General features: G+C 40.5%; 2 protein-coding genes across 3 annotated transcripts in view; both read right to left on the minus strand.

The window, feature by feature from the left end:
- Positions 1-2,863: 2,863 nt before the first annotated feature.
- Positions 2,864-10,621, minus strand: CFAP90 (cilia and flagella associated protein 90). The gene is made up of 3 exons (XM_058818906.1): positions 10,469-10,621; positions 6,660-6,776; positions 2,864-3,095 (listed from the first exon to the last, which is right to left on the minus strand). Exons 1-3 carry the CDS (start codon positions 10,619-10,621, stop codon positions 2,949-2,951), a joined length of 417 nt encoding a protein of 138 aa, XP_058674889.1. The 3' UTR covers positions 2,864-2,948.
- A 5,591-nt stretch (positions 10,622-16,212) lies between these two features.
- ADCY2 (adenylate cyclase 2) overlaps positions 16,213-24,588 on the minus strand; it is a 205,924-nt gene continuing 197,548 nt past the window's right edge. For both annotated transcript variants that reach the window (XM_058825658.1, XM_058825649.1), the window contains 3 exons: positions 24,000-24,114; positions 19,501-19,625; positions 16,213-18,973 (listed from right to left, as the gene is read on the minus strand). In XM_058825658.1, the coding sequence (XP_058681641.1) occupies positions 18,821-18,973; positions 19,501-19,625; positions 24,000-24,114 (393 nt within the window). In that variant the 3' untranslated portion in view covers positions 16,213-18,820. The remainder of the gene's footprint in view (positions 18,974-19,500; positions 19,626-23,999; positions 24,115-24,588) is intronic.

A 24,588-nucleotide genomic window follows, 5' to 3' on the forward strand; every position in this document is an offset into this window, starting at 1 on the left:
AAACTCTATGCTCTGAAGCTCAGAAGAACTATGTCCCATGGCAGCCCTTTTTTATGTATGAATAGAAATTCGGGAACTGAGAACCAGTACCCACTTCAGCCAGAACAAGTGCACTAACTTGAGCCAGTATATTGCTTTGCAGATGATGAAGGGAAAACAGGAAACCTTTAGTTCTGATTATATAATGGATTCTCGATGAACTGCCATGTAACACATTTTCTTGTTAACTTGTGCTTCATCTCTGTGTGGAATTATGGAGTTACTATTTATGACTAGCAAAGCAGAATTCCCAGCGTTACCTAGTTTGACTTTTCACTGTTGTTTTGATACACAAAAAATGGTGAAACTTTCACATAATTTATATTTTGTATATTTCACCAGTAGATAGAGAATGTGGCCAGTTTTTCCTTCCAATAATTTGTGAGTTGCAGGTGTCTGTCAATTGCCCCAACAAGCTACTGGATGCAAAATCCAGATGCAGAATATGCTTTACATTGTATACACTGTCCATTCTGGCCATGTTAATTTGTTGCATGTATAAAACTTCCTCACAAGTAGTAGGTCAACACTGACAGGTGAGGGAGCACCAAAAGGTGCTTTCCAATGTGTAATAGTAAGATCAGAACATCATTAACCTAAGAATTTGTCATTCTAGCAAGAAAGAAGGAGAGTTGAAATGGCTTTGCAAACGTTTATAAGGAACTTACCACTAATACAGAAGAAATTGTCAGGGTGTTATTCTGACACTGAGCACTGAAGGAAGAAGTGAACCATTCAGAACTGAATGGGAAACAAGTAGTGGGAGGAACAACCTGTGAAAGACCTTCCTAAGTGAGTAAAGATGAGAAGGGTGTGACATAAGCAAGGAAATTATTTCGGAAAACTCAAACTGGTGTTAGGATGTTTGTGGTGGAAGTGATGCCTATTTCTCACACAGGCCAGAAGGTGGTGGTATTCTCTAACAAATTTGATTTCCAATAGTTTTTCAAACACAGATGGTCTGTAAATATAGTAAGGCTACTTCAAAAAAGCAATTTGTACTGACTGTCCCAAAGTAAAAATAACCTGCTAAGAATATGGCCATATTCCATCTCATTCTTCACTGCTATAACTTTGGTACTGATTTTTGGAAAAGCATTGTGGTATTAGAAAACATTTCCTTCTCCCTTTGTTCTTACTATGATTCCTTTCATTTAATGCTGCTGAATTTGTTTAGTGAAGCAATTATTTTTGGAAAGGAATGTAGCTATTAATGTCCTTTTGTCCATAGCGCATTGAGTGTAGAAGAATTGTGTCGCAGACATCATTGCATGAAAATCCTTTCCTTGGGATATTTTTCCTCCTGAGAAGCTGTGAGGCCTCAGGGACAAAATGTAAATAATGGTTATCTGCTGCTGTGGAATGCAACAGGTGCACCTGTGATTGGTCTCATTTGCTTGTTTGTAATTAATGGCCAATCACGGCACAGCTGGCTCTCTCTCTGTGCGAGCCACAAACCTTCGTTATTCATTCCTTTTTATTCTTAGCTTAGCTAGCCTTCTGAGAACCTTTACTTCTATTCTTTTAGTATAGTTTTAATGTAATATATATCATCAAATAATAAATCAAGCCTTCTGAAATACGGAGTCAAATCCTCGTCTCTTTCCTCATCCAAAGACCCCTGTGACCACCATCACAGAACTGCAGGTCATGAGTAATGAAAGCAACAAACACCTCTCAGAATGGGCAGCTCTATGTGCTCTGCTTCTCACATCAAGCCAAACAAGTGCTATTGATTGCCTAATTTACTAGTTTTTCAGGTCCCATATTTAGACGGTTTTTGTTTCTCTTTTTTTTTTTTTCCACTAGGTGTCTCACTGCATTTACCAATGACACAGATTTCCTGTGTCTAAATACCTGACAAAACCAGTGTCAGTAACAGCTGAGGACTTCCAGTCCTTTTCCTGGTATGATCAAGCTGGCTGTTCCTTTCTGAACGATACTGCTTCAGCCTTAAATAACAACAGGATCAATGGCTCTTGAGAACCAAACTGATGCATATTCTGCAGGAGAAACTCCTCCTGAAATTACCTTAAAATTTAAGTACTGGATTCTGTGGAAGTACAGGCCATCAAATGTTTAATCAGATTTAGACATTTGTACTAAATATGCTTTTTAAATGGCTATTGCTCAAATCCTTTTGGGTTTTTTTACCCTTTCTACTAAATTATTTAGTGCTCGTTCTGCTGGTATTCTTAGTCTATGTTCCAATTTTTTTCAGATTCGATACAGAACCAATGATGATTTTTCTTGTTAAATCAGTCAGATGCCATTCCTAGAGTAGGTCAGTGAAATTAATGTCTGAATTCAGCTAAACCCAGATTTTGATTCTTCAAATGCCAAGTGCTCAGAGGTTCCTTTTAACTCGAGTTCCACTTGAAGTCTAGTGAAGCTGCTAAGCACATAAACCCATGCATTTTTGAAAATTCTGAGCTGAATATACATTTCAGCTGTTGCATACATAAAACAAGGTCTCACAATTCTCTAGCAACTCTGTAAGGATTGAAAAATCTGTGACTATTGATACCTTGAAGGACAAGCTTGTATACAATGTTAGGTCTGTGAATGGTTATGTAGCTGCAGTGCCCAGAACTGCAGACACAGCTTTTGATCCAACAGGTCTTGTTCCCAGCGTTGCTGCCTAAAAAGTTCTTGTTGGTGCTGCTCCTTATGAGATTTTTATGAGAATGTAAGGAGAAGACATGCATTTGAATTAGCATGAGAAAAAGTGCAGCTGCTATTTCACCCTATTTTTTAATCCAGATAATTCTCAATAAATAAACTGTAGAGGAAAAGGCAAAAGCACCATATTGCTTTTCAAAGTGCTGGTTTATTTTTTTCCCAAATAAATGTTGCTGGTGATGACAGACACGAGAGATTTCCCATGGATCCAGGCCTGGAGAAGGTTTTTAATGAGCGAGGCGGCTGCTTTCCCCATAGATTGCTGCGTGCAGGCTATGAACCCTGGCATGCTCTCTGGTTGGTGGGTCTAAGAGCTTATCTATGCGCTTCCCATACTCTGAAGATGTCAGCACAGGAACAGTTCTTGCCATTTCCTGTCAAAACACAAAAGTTGCCTTAGGAGAAAATCAGAAGGTGAATAAAAAACATGGCAGTTTTCTATTGCTAAATGTACTGTGGCCAGGGGTAAAAGAACTGACACAACTGTACAGCATCTGCAATATGCATGTGTATTTATTTAGCACCCTTACTGTTCTATCCCTGCTCTCGTTTTTTTATGTTACTTTTATCTTAGTAAAACATGAATGTGTCACTAGATGACAAGATGATAAGAGACAGAGCTGTGGACCGATAATTTTTTTACACAAATACATACACACGTGATTACCATGTGATTACTGGGTAACTAAATGCTTGAAAAGCACTGATTTTATTTTTATTTTTCTCGTGCACTGAGTTGCATGATTCTTTTGAAAAACAGGAGAGATTTGTGCCCCCTGTTACAGGAACACCTACCCTCCTTGCACAATTCAGTGAAAGCACAGCATGAAAAAAATCAAAGTCTGAAGAAAAACCCTGAGCAACCACTAGCCCAGGCAAGCTTTTCCAGAAGGAAATAAAGCATATACTACTTTATTTCTGCACAATGAAAGGTTTTACTAAAAATACTTATAGCTGAAAGATTACAGAAATATCTGCTTTGCCATGATGGAAAGTGGACTTGATGAAAAACAACCTGACCAAGAAAAGATTTTAAGCTTGTTCTTATTAAGCTGCACTTTAAGTGGCTGTGCAATCACTATCTGCAATCTGCAGTTCCTTCCTGCGTCAGAGCACCAGGGAGCTACGGAGTCAGAAGGGAAAGACAGGATTTGTTTGTTTTTCTTTCCCTAGCCAAAGGTCTCAGATTTATCAGGCTGCTTGTATATTTGCACACAGACCAACACGGTAAGCCTTGGTCTGCAATGTGTTTTTCTTGTCTTATAATAGACATAGTATCTAACAGGCAAATCAAAATGCAGATGCCACCATAGTTCAAGTGCAAGCAAATTACTACCTTGCTACAACAGACACAAGCGTGAGCAAATCAGCACCTATGTCCTGCAAGGATGCTGGTGGGAGCACAGATTGGTGGGATCTCATAGCAGGGCAGTCAGCTATGACACATTTCTAGCCTCATGGCCAGAACCTGAGGTTCCTGGAAAGATGCTGTAAACACTTTTTAAAAAACAAACAAACAAACAAACAAACTAACTAACTAACTAACTAACTAACTAACTAACTAACTAACCATCCCACTCAATACAAAAGCTCATTTCAAAACAACCATTGATCTCCCAGTTCTCCTGCCCACCTTACTCCACCCTAATAAAACCTATTCAGTACACCAGCTTTTAACCCCAGCAGAATGAAAATCAAGTAAAGAAGACTGGCAGGCAAAATTAAGATAATTTCCTCCCCTGCCCTAGCTGTGGATAAATGCTGAAAAATGAGAAACTAAAAAATCTTTGTACCATTAAGAAAGACTTTGCTAGAAATTCGGGGTTTACAGTGCTAATGTAAGTAAGCAGCAGTATGAAATTCCAACAGTTTGTGTTCCTTTTAAATAAATAAGTTTATTTAAAATCAGTTTTCAGCATCCTTGGTAGCACAGTGCTGACTGTGCACACTGGCATTTCATCTCTGTGGGTTTGGCATTCAGTGGGTTTCAGATTTTCCAACAGTTGGCTGGGAAGCATCCTGCTGCCCGCCCTCGCAGTGTGTAATTCTAGCACTGTTAGCACTTGCAATCAGCAATGGCAGCCCTGAGCACACACTCCACTGCAGTCACTCAGCTGCATGTAGCTAAACTGAGTATCTGTCACTGTACTCTTGAATCCCCTGGATGCAGCCCAGGAAATAAGGGGCTTACTTGCAGTGGTTTGCTTTTTTCTAGCTCAGGTAAAGCAGTGTGCTGTGGTGGGTACAGTCTGTGTTCAGTGTTGAACTAGAAAGATGTCAATTGTATTTCTATTTATTATATTTTATAATTTAGTTATTATTATGTAAAACCTGAGAGGGCCACTGTGATAAAAATGAGTTGAGTATGTGATCTGCACTTAGTTATGGTTACAGTGTTGGGTGCCATGACATGCAGGAGGATCATGTTGTAGTATTAAGTAACTGTGGGTTTGATGTGTATCCATGCTAATTAAAGGGCTGGATTAAGGGACACCTGTTTGGACAGTCCCTTGTGTGCACTGCCCAGCACAGCTGGTATGAATTCTGGCCCATATAAGTTTGCTCTAGGAAGAAAGCCAATAGGAAAGTGAGTTTTGTTGATACAAGAGCTCAGTAAAAAGCTGTGACTTTATATTGATGAACTTTCTACACAAATTTCCCACTTGAAAAGTATGCTTGGTACGAGGGAGGTTGTCTTTGTTTTGTTTAAATAAAAAATTTAATTTCTAATTGGAGTAGTCATTTACACAGATACACAGATTTGCAGTTGAGTTATTAGGCATGAGCAGGTGATGCTAATGGGCACTCCTGGGATTCCTTTGGGAGCATCTAATGCTTCCTGCACTGTCTGATAGAATTGAAGGGCATTATGGCTACACACTTGCACAGAAATGTCTGGCATATATAGCTGCTAGTGAGACGAATCCCAAGCAGTGGGCTTTGTCAGAAAAAAACCCAATTTTACTGCACAGAAATTAGAGCAATTTGAACTCTTGTGTCATTCTTCCTTCTTCCTTCTCCATAACCATCAAAGCAGGCAGCCATCCCTACATCCCCAGCCTACCCATCACTCTAATATCCCATGAACTCATTGGGATTTTGAGGTCGTTATTACACAGTGGTTACACTTCATTTGATTTATGACAGCCTCTGCCTCTGTGTGCAGTTTTGTGTGTGTATGCATAAATATAACCATATACAGAGTCAGTTGTATGTATGTCTATTATTCAGACGCTGCATGCAAAAATACATCCACATACATTTATCATATATATTATAGTATTTCTGCTTCCAAGGGAGTATTTACCTAGCGGGCTGCACATCAAACCCAGATTCTGCTGGCCTCAAGTACTTGCCCATCCTTTCCCAGGCATGCCCATGTGTTCTGATTGACCACACCTTTGCACTAGCTCCCTTTGAATTTCCTTCCTGCAGGGCCATCTGGTGTAGGTTTTCCTAACAAACTCACCAGCTTCAGACACTTGGGCTTTCACAGAAAATGCTGACGTAGAGAGGGGGGGTGTCAGAGGACAGTAGTGAAGTCATGGCCTCTGAATCCAGTCCTCTTAGGGAAAAGAGTGTTTAAGCACTACAGAAATAACTGCAGAACCACCTGAAGTACAACTCTTGAGGAGCACAGATGGTTCAGAGTACACCCTGCACTCTGCAAGAGAGGATTTGCCTCTTCCCCCTAGCTTTAACTTGCATATGTCTTGTCACCTGGAAATCTTCAGGATATGAAAGAGCAAGAGCTAATTTGGGTGTCTTCATGGGATAATGCTTTCTCCTAAACCTGCAGGCTGAGGTCCTCCTTCCAATTCCTTTCTTACAATATGGGCTACATTAGAAAGGGTTAAACAATGCCTAGAGCCTCCAGTCATGTCAAAAAGTACAAAACATCTTAAGCAAAGATAATTATGAATTTACCAAAGAGTTACCTCCTCATTAATTTTAAGGCCACGAGCCTTTGCATGTTTTCTGTCACATCGTGGAAGATATTGGTCGTAATCGTCTGGCATTCCAAAAGCAGCATCATAGGTGAAAAAATCTCCTGTCTTGAGAAAAGGGGAAAATGGCTAATTCACATAATTGCTTTACTTTAGAGATTACAGAATACATGTAGTTAAATCAATATCTAAATAGTGCATATATTGCATTAGATGATGACAACTGTAATATTACTGAACTCAATAGGAAGTTTGGGCCAGTCCTTTTGAATAGTTTGCAAAATTACCTAATGGCATGTGGTATCATTTATTAACTTTGTTCAGCTCTGATATATCCCCTGTGCCAATTTACTTCTTTCCCCTCCGCCCTTGTAATCTGTTGCAATGTTGGAAATTGATCTGATCTGTTTTATTTTTCTGCACTTAATATTATCCTTCCTAAATTTGTGTATTTGTCAAATGATCTGGCACAAGTATGTAAAAGCAAACCAGGAACTTTCAAACAGACAAAGGTACCCTGCACTGTAAACATAATTTAATTTCTGATTAGAGCAGAATTGAGAAATGTGCTACAGAGGTAATCCTGTGATCCAGTGGTATGCATGACACACATATGTCAGACATTAAAATAAAGCACACTCCAAGCCATAATATTATTGTTCAACTGTTGTTCAACTGCTTCCAAATAAGCAACATAAAAGATCTGCTCTTCTAACAAAGGCATTTGTGAAAACCAGTCAACAAGTTTTCATAAATGGAATCAAAGCAATTTCAAACCTAAAAAAACTTTTCAATGAAAAAAAAAAAAAAAACAAAAAGAAAATCCCCTACTGAAATATGCTGCCTGTTGTAACTGAACTTCATTAAGGGTTGATATTCTGTTAAAAATATCAATCATCATTGGCTTTGAGCATGGCTGACTAAAAGAATGGTGCATTTGGTTTGGCCCTTTTTTGTCCTCTAATTTTACAGTGTGTCCAATTGAACCTTTTAAAATCTCATGTACTTTGAGATTTTCAAACTACAGTGGTATTCTCCAAATATAGTCAAGTCATGGCAGGTCAAGAAGGTTATCATAGTTCCCTTAGAATGAAACCATAGTTAAGAGCACTAGTGAGACACTGCTGTAATTTCAGGCTTTGTTTGTAAATGTATCTCCAATACTTGGTTCTGCCTAGAGCAAAGATTATTTTGTATTTAACCTATCTACCCCTTCACTACTCAGAAACCATTGAGCTTCAAAGGATTTCAGGCATGTTCAAGAGCACCCTGCAATGATTTTTCATCTTCATGATTATTTCCATGCTTCCTTGCTTCTCCTTTCCTCCCCACACTACCAGTTTCATTCAGTGAGCATTTAATTTGTACTCACCACCAGAAATGTTGTTTGCTCTTTGCTGGTATTCATGTGGCATTATTTGTTACTTGTTTCAGAGTAAGAAAGAGTAAGTGTCATCTGTTGCTCATGTCAGAGCAGAGAATTCATCCTTTCTGGAACTCGCAGTCAGCCAACCTATTATATCAAAAACTAGCTCTGTCCCAGGTATCTGTTTAAGATTTTCTGCCAGATTTGTAGAGACAACACTTCTTTGCTCAATAAACTGATAACTTTCTGCTGCTGTTTCTCTTTGCTGTAAATGATAACTTGGTTGGCCTGGGTGGTGGTGGTGGTGGCAGCAAGCTGTTTCTTAAACCCATCAGAGCAAGTGAGTCACACAGAGCTGATGATAAATGTGCACTCAGGGTAGGCATCCTCTGTGTACTGCTGCTAAAGCTAAATGCTTTGCAAGCATTCATTAGTATTCCAGACACACATAAAATAGGTAATAGCTTTCTCCACATCTCAGAAGAGGAAACACCAGGCACACTGGCTACAGTAACTTATGTAAAGCAATCCAGGGAACAACTGTCAACCAAGGGATTAAAAGGCAGGAATTTCTGGCTTCTGGCCATGCAATGAGCCCATCTTCTTCCTATTTCTCTGCTTCAGTCTCTCATACATGGTTGGTTTTAGGTATTTAAAAGGAATGAGATTATTTTGCTCTATAAATAAAAATATTCAAATTATCTAATTCCTAAATTTTGCAGAAGAATGAGTTGAATCTGCTTCCTCCCCTATGGCCAAGGCCTGGGCTGTAAAGAAACCTATTAAACAGCTGTCATCACTTTTTGTTTCCATGCCACTGGAGCAGATTTTTTCACAAACCAGGCTGTTGTGAGTGTGAAAGCAGACTAGGAAAGCTCTGCCATAGGGCTGCTAATTCTATGCAGACTGGTGAGCTCCACCAGCTCCAAGAACACCATGCCAGCCCTCTAACCTGCCCTTACCTTCCCTCTTGTTGTGCTCTCCCTACTGTTTTGTGAAGGATGGCACCAACTGTGCCTGCTCACCTTTGGGTCAGATCACCCTGCCAAGGCAATGCTGGAATCAACACAAAAGAGTCACAAGAGAAATCTTCTTGTCTTTTAGCAGAACCACCTGGTCAATGCAGGAAATTTGCTGTTCATTCAATACCCAGCACAGTGCTCTGGTCTGTACTCTGCCCACATCCCAGGGACACAGGACCTGCCAGCTCCCACAAACCACCAGTGAGTGCTGCCCAGTACTTGGTGCATTCAACAGCTTGTCATTTGCATGAGGAGAGGACTCATGGGTTGTATTTATTGTTATAAACTGCCATAGCATTGCTATGTTAAATTGACATAATAGGCATTTCAGAACTTTTTTATACTTTTTTTTTTTTTTTTGAGAAAAAAGCCAGTTAACTTCAATGTCTCATATGACACTTCATAGAAAAGTTCACCACCCAGGAACTATAGCTCAGCTGAGGCAGAATGTGTAAGATTGTTCTCATTTCTGATTTTAAATATGAGGACAGAATGAGAAGCAATGCAGCAGAGTGAGGAGTGAAGCTCCCTGCCAGCACACTTGAGTTACCACACATTGAGTGGCAGTGTACCACCTTCAGAAGCATTCAGTTACAGAGGCATATATTATGTCTCTGTAACATACATATGTTACTGTTTTGAGTAGCTCTAGTGATTTTATTAAAGCTGACCATGCAGAAAATTCATGCAATGCACATGGAAAATCTTTTCCTTCAAATGAGAACAGAGAAGTTTCTTATTAAAGTATTCCCAAGAGTGTGTGTTACAACAAAATCCACTGGTGCTGCATCAAACCCGAGTGACAGATGATGCCTTTCCTAGTGTTCCTCCTAAAAATGCCTCACATTTCATTGATACCAAGTGGCCTATTCATCCTCAATCCTTGGGAAGTAATGCCTCTGCCTTTTCTTGTTATCCAGTGAAAGACCTTACCCTCATTTGTCATCCACAACTAGCAAACACACTTTGCAAAGGCCTCTGATGGTGACTCTTGTTATTTTGGCATTAGATAGCGTAGTAATAGAGATTTATGTCCCACATTTCTGTATCAAAAAAAAAAAAAAAAAATTTTCACTGTGAGTGTGGTGAGGAACTAGAACAGGTTGCCCAGAGAAGCTGTGGATGCCTTACCCCTGGAGGTGTTCAAGGCCAGGCTGGATTGGACCTGGTCTAGTGGAAAGTATCCCTGCCCATGGCAGGGGGTTGGAACTGGATGACCTTTAAGATCCCTTCCAACCATTCCATGATGCTATGACAATTTTTTGGCACCTGTCTGACCAGGTCGCTCATGGTGAGGACGGAGCTCTGCACCAGGTCCAAGCAGAGGGTCTACACTGCTCAGAGACCCACGGTGAAAGCTTGTCCCTGCGCTGCTCCCCGTCTATCCCGGCTCACTCCATTCACCCCCTCACCTTGTGCGGCCGGTTGAAATAGCTGAGCTCCGGAGGCCCTTCCCGTTTGGGCGGGACGAAGCTGAAGGCGGAGAAGGAAGCGAGGGCAGGCCGCCTCCTCCCCGGCGCGTTGGCGAGCGCCTCCTGCGCCAAGCGCGTCCCGCTGGCGGCCATGCTGCCCCGCCGCCGTTACCCGGCAGCGCCCTGGGCACCGCCCGGCCCGGGCAGCACGGCCGGAACCGCCCCGGGGCTCGGGGACTCCCGCGGGCCTCTGTCAGACATGAAGTGTGGGTTTCTGGACACCCGATAGCGGAGTTTTGGTCTCAGTCTTATGCAGCGACTCCAGCTCCCTGGTCCTTTGTGTCCTTGGAAGCTGGGGATGAATGTTAAAGCAAAGCGTAGCCGAAGGGTAGTGTCTTTTTTTGCTGTGACAGCTTGCACTAGGCCCCAAATCCCCCTCCTGGTGGGCAAGTTGAATAAAACCACACCACAGCATGGAATTCCCGCCAAAATAAGGAGCTAGTGTCATGAGGACCTTGGACTTCTCCCTTGGGATAGTAGCTCACCTACTCGGGCACAGGCTTTTACACGCTTCTTGGGCTCTGTCAGGCTTGATGCTGTGACCACTGCCCTGGGGAGCCTGTGCCAGTGCCCAAACACCCTCTGGGTGAAGAACCTTTGTATAATATCCAGCCTAAACCTCCACAGACTCAGCTTTAGGCCCTTCCCTTAGGTGCTGTCGCTGGTCACCACAGAGAAGAGATCACTGCCTGTCCCTCCTCTCCCCCTCATAAGGAAGCTGTAACTGCAGTGATATCTCCCTTCAGTCTCCTCCAGGCTGAGCAGACCGAGTGACCTCAGATGCTCCTCATATGACTTCCCCTCCAGACCCTTCACTGTCTTTGTTGCCATCCTTTGGATGCTCTGTAACAGCTTTATGTCCTTCTGAAATTGTGGCACCCAAACCTGCCCCCAGCACTTGAGATGAGGCCGCCCCAGCTCAGAGCAGAGCAGGACAATTCCCTCCCTTGCCTGGCTGTGATGCTGGGCCTGATGCACCCCAGGACAGGGTTGGCTCTCCTGGCTGCCAGGGCCCTGCTGACTCATGTTCACCTTAACATCCACCAGGACCCCTCAGGTCCCTTTCCATGGCACTGCTTTCCAGCGTCTCATTCCTTGAGTTGTACATACATCCAGAGTTGACCCATCCCATGTGCAGAATCCAGCATAGAATGCTCAGCCATTTCAGGCAATGCAATTCAAAAATTCTCTCATATACTTACTTGTGTTGGGAACACTGAAAATAGGTCTTCTGAGTATAAATCTCAGACTGATTGTAAAACTGCTCTGCCCTAGTAGCACCTGGCTCCTAGTTTTGATGTTCACCCCATGGTTATCCTGGTTTAATACATATATGTCACTATGCCCATGCTGCTTCTTCTGTGGTTCTTAGGGATCTCTGAGTGGCTTGGTTTAGTTTACCTTTGTTGTCTGTAACCACAGGTGTAGAGCTACAGTCCCATAGGCACAGCATTACTGTTATTAATGCTACCAGTAGCTTTTGGTAAGCACTTTCACCATAGCACTCTCCCAGGCATCTTGAATTTTACCAAACATCCAAAATTTATTTTAAATCCCCCAACTTTCAGAGTACTAGAAATCTTCACAAGTGATTGTTTCAGGCATCTTGGAGCCAGGCAATAATTCAGGCCTACAAAAGTATTGTCCCTGTGTAGCTGCCACTCTCCCTCTATAAATCTACTGAATTACACAGACTCCAGCTTCTTTGCAAGTGTAGCATGGAGGCTTTATAATCTGCAGACTGGTGTGGGTGGTTTTTTTTAATCATTAGTGACAATTTCCATCTGCTTATCTAATAATGTCCCTCTACCAATTAAGATCCTGTTCTTTCTGTAGCATGGGCCAAATTAGCACAGTGTAAGCGAGCAGTGGAATTGAAAATCCAACAGCTGCCTTGCATCAGCTTCCTAAGCACAGACCTGCTTGCCACTGTGCAAGTGCTTTTCTGTAGTTTAGTCCGAGCACAGAGAGATAGCAAGCCCATTTATAAAAAGCAACTCAGCTGAAACTGCAGCTATAAATAGAGCCACAAGAAACTGTTCACCAGAGATACCAACTAAGCTAGGCAAGAGCTCTGAAGTCAGATATGAAATATTTCTCTCCAGTTTTCTTTCCACCGTTCTCATGTAGCTCCATTTTATTAACATTGAATTGATGGAATTAAATTGAATTACAGGATCTGGATGCAATATAAATTGTCAAAAATACTGCTAAGATTTGCCATACCACCACTCCCCCCATTCAAAATAATTTTAAAATTGCTTTTTACTTAATTTTTCCTTCCCAGTGAAGGTATAAATCCTTTTAAAATAATTTGAAACTTACAAAGGCTTTTCTTCCTGGTCACCTTTTGCAGACTCCCCAAAAGCAGGATGTGAATGCCCAGGGAGGTTTGTCCCAGTTGCCACCAGACTTTATTAATATGCTAGTGTTAAGTGTATGTTCATGTTATAAAATAGCATGGAAGGTCAGTGTGTTTCCTTAATAACTTCAATATGAACATGTAAACAATGGAGCAATTTTAGTCTATATGGTTAAAACTATGTATTCAAATACAGCTGAACTAAGAGACCCAAGTGTTAAAAGTTGCTTTAAATTTGGTGTCTTGGATGAGAAGTTCAATTGCTGCCCTTTTGGAGAGTAGTAATACCCCCCCAGGTTCCACTGCTAAGGTGTCTGAGTTTTGAACATATTGGTATGTACTTTTATAGCCATAGTGTGTCTCAAAGGCAGGGTCACTGTTCTGAAATGTCCAACTGTTTTGCAGAAAAAAATTCCTAAAAGGAATATGAAGCAAATAATAATGGAGACAGGGAAAGGAGACACAAAAGAGACAATGGGGAAGGGAGACAGGATGGACACAAGAGGACAGGTGACATATAACTGGACAGGGCATTGATACACAGAAAAACAGTAGCTGTTTTCTTACTACAAACTGAGGTACTTGTTTTAGCCTTTTGTCATTAGAGCTGAGATGACATCCTGCTGTCAAATTAAGGCTTAGCAAGTCCTCTCCTGTCCTAGCTCTTTGACCTCCACATGTATCAGTTTGCCATATGGCCCTGACCTTCAGCTGAGCCATGAAGGGGAGACAGTCTTTGCCAAATATGTTCCATTCAATGGCCCTTGAAAGAGGCTGAAACAAAAATAGCTCAGAACTTGTCCCCTTTCTACTACCATAGCTTTGAGTCAAGCCAGTTGTTTCACAGAAGTGCTTGTTTCTTCTGGATCCTAATTACTGACTGAATGCCCACCTCAAATGGGAAGGCTCTTCAGGAGCATTGCATCCATCCCACAGGAGACAGTTCTCCAAGAACAACTCCCATATGAATCCTCCTCACAGTCTGTAGTCTGTAGTCATGAATGCTTCAGCATGGGTCCCTTTCTTGGGGTGCAGTGCTTCTGGAACAGGCTGCTCCAGTGAGGGGTCCCCATGGGGGTCACAGGCCCTGTCAGCAAACCTGCTATAGCACTGGCTCCTCTCTCCAAGGGCTCACAGGTCCTGTCAGGAGCCTCTTCCAGCACAGCTTTCCCACAGGGTCACAGCCTCTTTGGGGCATCCACCTGGTCCAGTGTGGGATTGTCTGTGGGCAGCAGGTGGATCTCTGCTCCACCATGGATCTCCAAGGGCTGCAGGGACACAGCTGCTTGGTGATGCTTTGCACCACAGGCTGCAGGGGAATCTCTGCTCCATAGCCAGGAACATCTCCTTCCTTGCTGCCCCTGTATTTCCAGAGATGCTTCCTGTCTTCAGCTGCTGATTCTGCTGCATTTTTTATCTCTTCTTAAATGTGTTATTCCAGAGCTGTTGTTGATGGGCTCAATTTGGCCAGTGGTGGGTTAGTCTTGGAGTTGTCTGGCATTGGGTCTGTTGGACATGGGGGAAGTTTCTGGCAGCTTCTCACGGAGACCACCCCTGTAGCCCTGTTCTCTTCTCTTTGCTACCAAAACCTTGCCACACAAGCCAATATAGCTGGCTGATACATGCTGTAATTCAGATCAATATTCTGTTCAATAACTCTCTTGGTAAGTAAAGTAGTATATATTTTTATACATGAGGTGACATAATTTTCATAAAAATTACTATTTGTAACGCTTTTTTGGAATCAAACATGAAAAATTCTAGCTGAATCAAACATGAAAAATTCTAGCCCAGGAATATCAACCTTTAGAAATACTTCACATGCATTTTTTCCTGTCAAAACTGAGATTTTCATGAAGAGCATCTCAATGGCTACAAATAGATTTGAAAAAATTCTTCATCCAAAAGATTTATAACAATTCTTGGCACAATCTTTGTTTTAAACAGGGCATCCTATAACATAAAAGGGTTCATATCTTTATAGCTGTGAACATTAATAAAATGCCCTTGTCTTGCATTTTGACATGTCAAAAATTGCATTGACCTGAATAATTCCTGCTTCTAAATCTGAAAATGCTTAAAATTAATATGTAGCAAGCTTTAGGTTGAACTAGTTATAATTGATTTATATACCAGAGTATATAAAAGCCACACAAATCTGAATTACTTCAAAGAACAAAAATTATCTCTTAGTTCCATATTTTATTTAAGGCATATACATCTCATTCTACATTTTTTCAGAATCACTCTGCTAATTTAGACAAAAAATGAAGAATAAAACAAAAAATCCCTAGACTTAAAATTGTTTGGGGTTCACCTGTAAAAAGTCTTGAAGGGTACTAACTACACCTAGAATCTGCTATCTGAAAATTAAAAATTAGTGTATATTCATATATAATCACAACAAGAAGGAAAACTATGTATTAAAGTACAAGATAATAATATCTTTTAACAGTACATCTTCTGCTATATAAAGCTTCTTGAAAACACACTTTATTATTTATGCCAGTATGAGGTTCTAAAAACAAAACACACTTGCAACAGCTCTTCCCTCACATCACTTTAGAGACAAGCAGACTGAACTACCTGTGTCTCAGTGGGAAAAGGGAGGATTTGTAGATATTTTACAAAATGGAGGAAGCATATACGAATATAAGAAAATGAAAAATACTTTTCATATGGCATAAATGTCTATTCATATAGCACTAATGTCTCTCTTTAGAAACAGCAGCTACATAGCAATAATTTACAGGTAACACAAACTATTTCCGTAGTTTAGAAAAATATCTGCAAGTCTAATCTTTCTTCCTGTCCTTTGGTAGCCCTCCATGAATTGGAGCAGAGCGCTGACTTTGAAAAAGAATTCCAGCAGGCTTACCAGGTGTTCCCGTTTGATTCTCTTTTTCCCAGACCACAGTGAATCACTCTTACATTGATCTTCTGGCTGCTGGCTCACAGTGTGAAATGCATTTGCATTGTACTTTTGGAAGTCCCACTCTGCGGTTCACTAAGGAGCTGTGAATTCTGCAACATGAAAGTTGCACAACTTGACTTTTACTGTGATGTGGAATATGTGGAATGTCAAATACTGATTTACATCATTATCATAAAGTTTTTCAGGTTATGGGCTGATACATGAGTAGTGTTATATCCAGTTACTGAGGCTGAAATTGCTGCAGGTGGAGGAAATAAAATTCTTTTCTTAAGTGTAACTAGACAGCAGAAAAATAAGTCAATATAAACAGTAGATGTAAAATGCATTGGAAGACAAGAGGTATTTATTAAATACAAATAGCTTCTCAGCACTAGAAAGATAGTAATACTCAGCAACTGAAGGCTAGAGAGGATGGTATGCATTTTTCTTTGTCTGGGTAAAGATATGTGTATCTTTTGCCCACTTTCTTGTTCTTTAGCAGGATTTGGCTGCAAGAATCTAAATGCAATTACAAAATGAGAGAAGAACACCAGTGAAATATGAATGCTTTGAACATGGGCATTTTCAACATGCTCTTGGAGGGAACAAACACACCTTTCTTTATACTTCATTGGACTAGTCAGCTCCCCAACATTCAGATGTTTTAACATTTCATAGCTTACAGAAATAATATTGTTTAACTTTTATAAAAATCACAGTAACAAGGCTATGGAGTTAGGTACAAGATTTGTTAATGATGAGCAAGAATACAAATGAAAGCAAAATCCTGAATGCACAGGTTATACCTGAAAGCTGCACATATATATGACAATATAATAGAATCAACTTGACATAAGGGTTTTCATCCACAGTAGGAAATTATTGCGTTGACTTGTGGTAATACCACAGTGATTTAAAGGCCCAGAGTACATTCAAAGTCTAAGAAGGAGATCAATAATTTATTTCAATGTTCATAGGACAAATTTATAGTAAGTGGTGAGGAGGGATTTAGGAGAAGTCTTATGTGACATAGCTAACTGACAGCTAGCCAATGACTGGGACACTGGGTTTGCGGCCATGTGAGCTATTTGGAAAGTCTTTCATTCCACTGGAAAACATTTATCTTAACTTATTAATTACAAGGAAGAAATCATAAATACAACAAAAATATTTTTCATGAGATTTTAGTAGACTGAGCACCTGTCTTGAAAATTACCGTTTAAAAGTCTCCAAGACTGGAGGAGAAATTAGGTGTGTTTTGTCAAACATAACTGAAATAACTTACATTTTGCTTTTAGACTTACTTAAGGGGATCAAAATTCAAATTGTCTGTTTTACAGCAAATTAGGCACTTTGAAATCTACTGTCATTCCAATTCGCTAGTGGGCAGATGGCTGCTGTGAGTAAACTGTGCCACATTCAGTCAGACTGGACTGATGCCTTGTATTTGTGACCCACAATTTTGAGAACTTAGAAAGGATACCATTGATATACAAATGTATATGTATGTTTCATGAATGGGCAGTCCGAATACTTTTCGGATTTCAATAACATGCTAAGAGGTAACAGTGCATAAGCTGACTTCCATATTCATATGGTATCACTCAGAAAAAAATCTTGTAATTATATGGTATTTTGTAAATAATATTACTTTCTTGTTAGGATGCTACGACTAAAATAACTGATTACAACAATGCAAAACTTAATTGTTACTGTCTGTGCTTCAAAGGAGCATAGATAATAAAATTACCTACTTTTACTGTCTTTCCCCGGGCTCATCTATAAAACTCTGCAAATGTGATACTTTTTAATTCAAAGGGATTTAAAATAATCTCCGATATCCACAAAATAGCATTTTACTCATACTCGTGTCCTAGTGAGTATAAATAAAATTATTAACTTAAATGATAAATAAGATTATTACTTTAAATATCCCACAAAATCCTGTATTGTGAAGGTTAAATGAAAGGCATGCAAGGGCAAAAAAGGTTGTCAAAGTTCAAAACAGAACTTTTTCTTCTCTTGAACAGCTTCTCCTTGTTACTGTTTAAGCACTGCGGGCCAGGTGTTAAGTAGCAGCACTGCTACTGTCTTCAGTATCCCCCACTTTGTGTTTGTGGATTTGAAGTCAGTCTTCTGTATCACCTAGGCAGTGACTGCAAAGTGCCTGGGATGCCACCAATGACTGAAGACAGTAGTTTCTGAAAGGCAATAGCAAGTCTAGCACATATTATTGACCAAGGCTGTTGAGATAGCTGGCCATAGCCTGCCTCAACATCTAACTACTGAATAAAAAGCAGTGGCAGCAGCAGAAAACACGCAGTTTTAGAGTGACAGAAGCCAAGGAAGGAAGCAAAACTAAGAGACAGCAACAGTAAGACAAAGTACATATAAACTTTTAATGAACTAACTTTACAAAAGACAATAGCTTCAAAACATTTGACACGTTTGTACAAAACTATTCCAGCATTTTTAGTTCTCTCTTCAGAAAGAATGCCAGCAAACCACCCAACGTGTCCCTGGCTATGAGATGCAACTGGTGATCACATCCAAATCATGTGTGGACAGAGTAAACCTATTTACAATACTGTATACTTTAATACCAGATTAGTGGATGCTATTGGGGAGCGACTGTATTTTCCAGAAAACACCATGCATCAGAAAATAGTATGCACCCCTAGCTTTATTGCCTTTTTTCCCCGCATTTGTCACTAACACTTCTCTTTAGTCCTTTCAGGATGCATTACCTCCTTTTGATTCCTATTCTCTCTTTTCTTGTCTTTGAATAACAGTGCAAGTAGCAGTACAATCTTCCAGTCCTATAGCGTACATCACAACTGTCCTTGAACATAGAAATATCAAGGTGCAAAATGATGGCTCATGGGACTATTCTGCAGCCATATTAAAATAAGTGCCACATACCAGAAAATAGCACGCATGTTAAGGGCCAAAATGTAGTTAAAAAGTGCGTGATACTTTCCTGAAAATATGGTATTGATGACACATACAAGCATCTTCAAGATGCCACATTCCCTTGTGAAAGGGATCTTGTCATTTCTGTATGTACAAAGTATGTCTTCAATTCTCCTTTTCCTTTTACATTTATTATTCCTCTGCAGGTGCTCATGTACCCCAGTGTTTGCAGGACGTTGTTTGTCTCCTCTGTAACCTGCAACAATACAGTAATACAGCCAGTGTTGATAACAAAGCAGAACAGAACCTTCTTCCAGAGTGTGAAGATAACATAAGGTTCTCTTCATTTTTAAGGGGTTTGCTGTGATTCTCGTAAGGCCTTTAGGGGTCTCAGGTGAAGTTTTAACACCTAAGCATTCAAGCAGTCTGTTGCTGGATGCCCACTCTAATCATTTACATCAAGAATCAAATTTGGTGTAACCACATCTGTATCCAGGGTTGCCAGCAGAGAGCTTGTAGATAGATAAATGGAACTAGGGATAATATTCTTTCTCACATAGCACTCTCCTCATCTTCAAGACCTTATTTTCACTTGAGTAGACCCAAGCTTCCACATCATTCTACAACTGCTAAGGACATGTACATGAAGTGATGGTAAGGAAATGGTTAGCATCACTTGTCAGAGCTGCTGTTGCCAGTTTCTTACATAACTGTTTGTGAACCAAACTTTAGCCCATTCTCCCATTTTAGGTAAAAGCCCACTAGCACAAAATCAAGGCTTACCTGTATTTTATCTAAGACACCAGTGCTGTCCATCCTGCTGGCCACATTTACTGTATTGCCCCATATATCATATTGTGGTTTTTGAGCTCCAATTACTCCAGCTATTACAGGTCCATGGTTTATACCTGGAAAGCATCAGAACTTAACGTTAGCAATGAAGAGAAAGGCAACAAAGCCGATGAAGGCCCTGTATCACAAGTCGTATGAGGAGCCTGTGAGGGAGCTGGGGTCACTTAGCCTTGAGAAAAGGAGGCTCAGGGAAACCTTATTGCTCCCTACAGCTCTCTGAGAAGAGGCTGTAGGTAGGTGGGGGTTGGTCTCTTCTCCCAGGCAACCAATGACAGTGTAAGATGACAGTCTCAAGCTGTGCCAGGGGAGATTTAGGTGATCATTAGGAGGAATTGCTTCACATTCAAGTGTGACTAGACTTTGGAATGGGCTGCCCAGGAAGGTGGTGGAGTTATTGTCCCCAGCGGTGTTAAAGAAAAGACTGGATGTGGCATTTGGTGCCATGGTCTAGTTGACATGGGTATGTTCAGTCATAGGTCAGACTTGATGATCTTAGAGGTCTTTTCAAACTTAACTGATTCTGCGATTCTGTGAAGATCCACCCAACAAGGACACAAAGTGCATCTGGCATATAGCAAGTCAATGAACGCAGCATTTGCCCCTCACTGAATAGTGAGTATGGCAGCAAACATCATGGTTTTATTAACCATTTATGGCAGGAGAATGTTAGTTATAGAAATGTCAAATGTCAGTTCATCTAATTTTAGTTTTACAGCTCCCTCCCATCCTGAGTAACTTGCTATATTCAGCCACTGGCACCCTTATAATAACCTGCCTTTATTATGTAGCATGGAACCACACTGTGGGTGAGCAGCAGCTTCTGAGAAAACAGATATACAAGCATTTCTTTAAATTTCTACTTGTAATGAAAAGGGCCTCTCCTCTGCAATAGTTAAAGGCCCAATCAAGTTGCTTTTATAGTATTCTTTGCTTCTTAAATGTAGAATAAACTAAAGAGAATGAGCTGAAAGGATTTGAGGCCTTGTTCTGAAGGCTGGATTGACCACAGAATTGTCCTAAAGATCTGCAATATAAATATATGTATTCAAATACTTTGATTAAGTATGATGTAGAACAGAAGCTATAGTCCCTTGTTAGACTCTGGGCATTTTTTATCTTGCAGTCAGTTTGTAACCTATATTATGTCTGTAAAGTAAATGAGTTTTACTTTGCTAGGAGGGAAAGCAACCAGGAGGTAAAATCCAAAGTACTATTGATAACCAGCATCAAAGGTACTATAATTGTAACTGTACATACTGATGAGCAGGAAAGACAAGTTAGGCCTAGTGAGAAATAAACCCTGAACAAGTGAGTAATTTGGATTTATAAAATTATCTCAATGGATCTTAACCGATTTCTGTTAGCTCCTTGACAGAAACCATCATTAGGGATATATCTGCGCAGTCAAATGAAAGTGCGATTGTAGGATGGAGCTGGATCTCAGAGCTGGCTCATCTGGTATGTAACATGGCAGCACAGGCTAGCAACAACACTATCAGCCCACTTGGAAATCCTGGAAAATGTGACTGCAGAAGTTAAATTGGGAAAAGATGCAAACACTACAAGATAACAAATGGAACCTGATATATGTTACTGTACAAGCTGGCTTGTACTGATAAATAAGAAACCCAGCTCGGTTCTGCAAACCGGGCCCTGGGTTGATAGATAGGGAACTTCATCTATCACATTCCATCCTGGGCTGTGGACATCTCACTGGTCAGGAGCTGGGCTGTGGGAGGATCAGACCAGTGAGCTGTCTAAATCTGGGAGTCTTGAACTCCCTATATATAAGGAGGCTCTCAACAACAGAAGAGGCTGTTTGTCATATGGAGCTTGGAGGTGTGTGTGTTGTCCCTGTCTCCAACCACCAACCCCACAGAACATGTGAATTATTAAACATAATAGATATATATTTTTCTAAGTGCTCAGGGTTCAATGCACAAAGAGACTTGGGCATTGCACCACTTTGCATTAACAACTTTGTCATGGATGGGTTTTCTCTACTTCATGACATACAACTTGTAGAAAACACTAGGGAACTAAGACTGGAATCCACAAAAGCCATCTGCTGGGTAGCCCAATCTGGTTAGCAGGGAATATTGAAGAGATGTGTGTAGCCATGGTCCAGAAGCTGGGGCAGTGCAGTAGGATTTTGCTACAAAATACAATGAGCAGGAAGGGACTTTTATTTTTTACCTCCTTCCTGAACCACTGCTGTTGATCACTTGAGAAATACCTCAGGGGCTCAGGAGTCACATTCAGATGCCCCCTCCTTTGAGGAAACTTCTACCAGTATATCTTAGGGATGTGTTCTGGCCACCCAAGCATTGTGGGATATGCTGCTCTATGTCATTCCTGCTAGTGTTTCATCTTTTTTGCATGACACACATGAATGTTTTTGGGACATGGCTGGAAGAGTAGTACTCTCACTACAGGGGGATGCTCTAACAGAGGGTGATATTATCTATCTCTTTCTCTCATATCCAAAGCAATATTTAATCATTCTATGAAATGCAACACTGTTCAGCAGGAATGACAGAGAATACCTCATTCTGAAGTGTCCTACAGCCTGGGCTCACGGCCCAGCCTCACCCAAAATCAGGAACCAAATTAAGTCACCTACAAAACAGACAAATGTTCCAACTATGAAGTTATATGGAAAATAACACACCAGCCTCTGTTCTGAAAGAAAGTAATACATGTGCAAAACTTGCTGCAAAACCATATCTGAGCCTTGTCTCATAAATCAAGCGTCTCAACTTGCAGAAGGGGAGGAATGCCTAAAATGTCATCTAGATCCTCCTCTTCCTTATCTGACAAGATCAGAGCAATGTGTACTTCCTAAGTCACACTCGCATTTCAGGCACTCACAGAAGATTATGAAAGATGAGACCTCTAATGAGTTGCAAAAATTTCAGACTTCGATGCTGGCTGAGGGATGCTTTTACAAAGGGCAGTTTGGGTAGAAATCCTTACAGTGGGGACTAGGTCAGAAGTAGTTAAAATGTTTCTGTGGCTATAATTAGTATGGATATCAGAGGCTTTCATCATCAGGTGTTGGGAAGTGGAGAAGTACTGATGTGAAAATGAAGATCTCAGTATGTTGCCTATCTTGCATTATGGCGGTACAAATACTACTTTGGGGCCTGTGTTTCTTTTTGGAGTTAAAACATTTTTTCATTTCATGAAGCAAAGGAGTCTGAGTTCTCTGTAATCATTAGAAAGATTAGTAAGAATCCAAAGTTAAGCATTTTGTTTTGCTTCATGGTCCCCACTTGAAAGGACCCAGTACTGCTTTAAGCAGCTTGCAGATGTAGCCCCGGCACGCAACAGCTGCCTATCTGTACTGGAGCTGCTGTTATGTGCAATGTCAGCTATGGCCAGAACCATCAGGTTCTGTATCACTGTGAGAAGGAAGCATACTTCTGATTTGCTTTGTCATTTTTAGCAAGGAATACAAAACATACTGGCAAAGGAGTGCCCTAAGAAGCTCGTTTAGTCAGAAGACAGCCAGTTTTGCCAGTGGGTGGCACTGTGAAATAGACTTGAGAGGAGCAGCTGAAAGGAAAAGCAAGCGGTACAGTAAGGCAGGAGAAGAGGCAGGAGAATAACTGTTGGAAATCAAATACTTCTGACACATTTACAGAATTTATGGGTTTTCAATATTTGTTTACTGTTTTCATTTCACACTTTCCATGTTACATATTGCATTGTGAAACTGTTGTGTACTGCTATCAGGAAATAAACATTTTGGAACATACGGTTCTTGACCAGCTCTGAATTCATTTATCATTCTTTCTGCTGCTTACTGCAGCTGTCTGTTTCTTTTTAAAAATACCAGGATGCACAAAAAAAAAAAAAAGCAATTAGAAAATGAAACATAAGGGATACTTCTTTCCAAGATAAATAACTAGTCATCTTTGCTCTTACCTGAATAACAAAGGCAAATACTCTCCCTTGTCTAACAGTTCAAAGGAAAGAATGCATTTTTGTGTGCTTGTTTGAATTTAGTACATGTAAAATATTTCAGATTCCAGCCTCACTGACCCCTTATAGCTCCTGTCCTCTGAAAAAACATTTATATAGTTTTGCAAAGCCCAGTCTAGAGTTTTATTGTGTACTCTTTTGGTATTTGTAAACTTCCAAAAATGCACAGCTTATAACCTCTGCAATAATTTTTAAAGAGTTACCATAAAACCACTCAGAGCCATGTGAACAAATTTTTTCAACCATTCTTTAAATAGGAACACTGTCCTTTTCTGAGTCTAGCCTTGAAACACTCTAGGCGTTGATAGGCAATACCATGCAGGCTGTTTTTAAACAAGGTAAAGATGGTGCTGTTTACTATCATGGCCCTTTTGGTCAGTTCTGTTACTACTTTAATTCCCCCCCTTGTCCACGATGCTCTCCTAAGATCATATGATACTCACCTACTCGTAACTTGAAGTCATTGAATGAATGCTTGTTTATGACATCCAGTTTTGCCACCAAGGCAAATGCAAACTCCACCATGGTTCCTATGTGCATATACTGTCGTTCAGGTTCCTGAATTCAAAAGACAAGCAAACAATGTGAAATCAGTCTTGTGAGCCTTGGTTGCTGCAAGAATACAACCAAAATACATCGAACACTTGAAGACACTTATGCCCTTAGGGATGCCTCTGCAGGCAGATGCAGAGAAGTAATGTAGAAGGTGGTACCCTGTCCAGCATCAGTAAGATCAAACAATGGCCAAGACACAGAATGCATTTCACTTGTGTACAACCAGGCAGTCTAGTGGTGATACATCCAAACCATGCCTAATCCAACATTTTGATTGTCAACTGACTGATTAGCTGCTGTTTAATCCCACAGGCACTCAATATCTATGTGTGCCTATAATTTGTTAATTCATTTTCTTTAAGTGTCTGCTTCTATTGTATTCCCTTTCATAATAAATAATGCTTGTGGACAGCTCTACAGAGATTATTTCCTCTCACTGTTGCACAGCTCAGCACCCTTATAAAATGCTTAAGATCC

The sequence above is a fragment of the Ammospiza caudacuta genome, chromosome 1, assembly GCF_027887145.1.
Source record: "Ammospiza caudacuta isolate bAmmCau1 chromosome 1, bAmmCau1.pri, whole genome shotgun sequence".
Taxonomy (NCBI): domain Eukaryota; kingdom Metazoa; phylum Chordata; class Aves; order Passeriformes; family Passerellidae; genus Ammospiza; species Ammospiza caudacuta.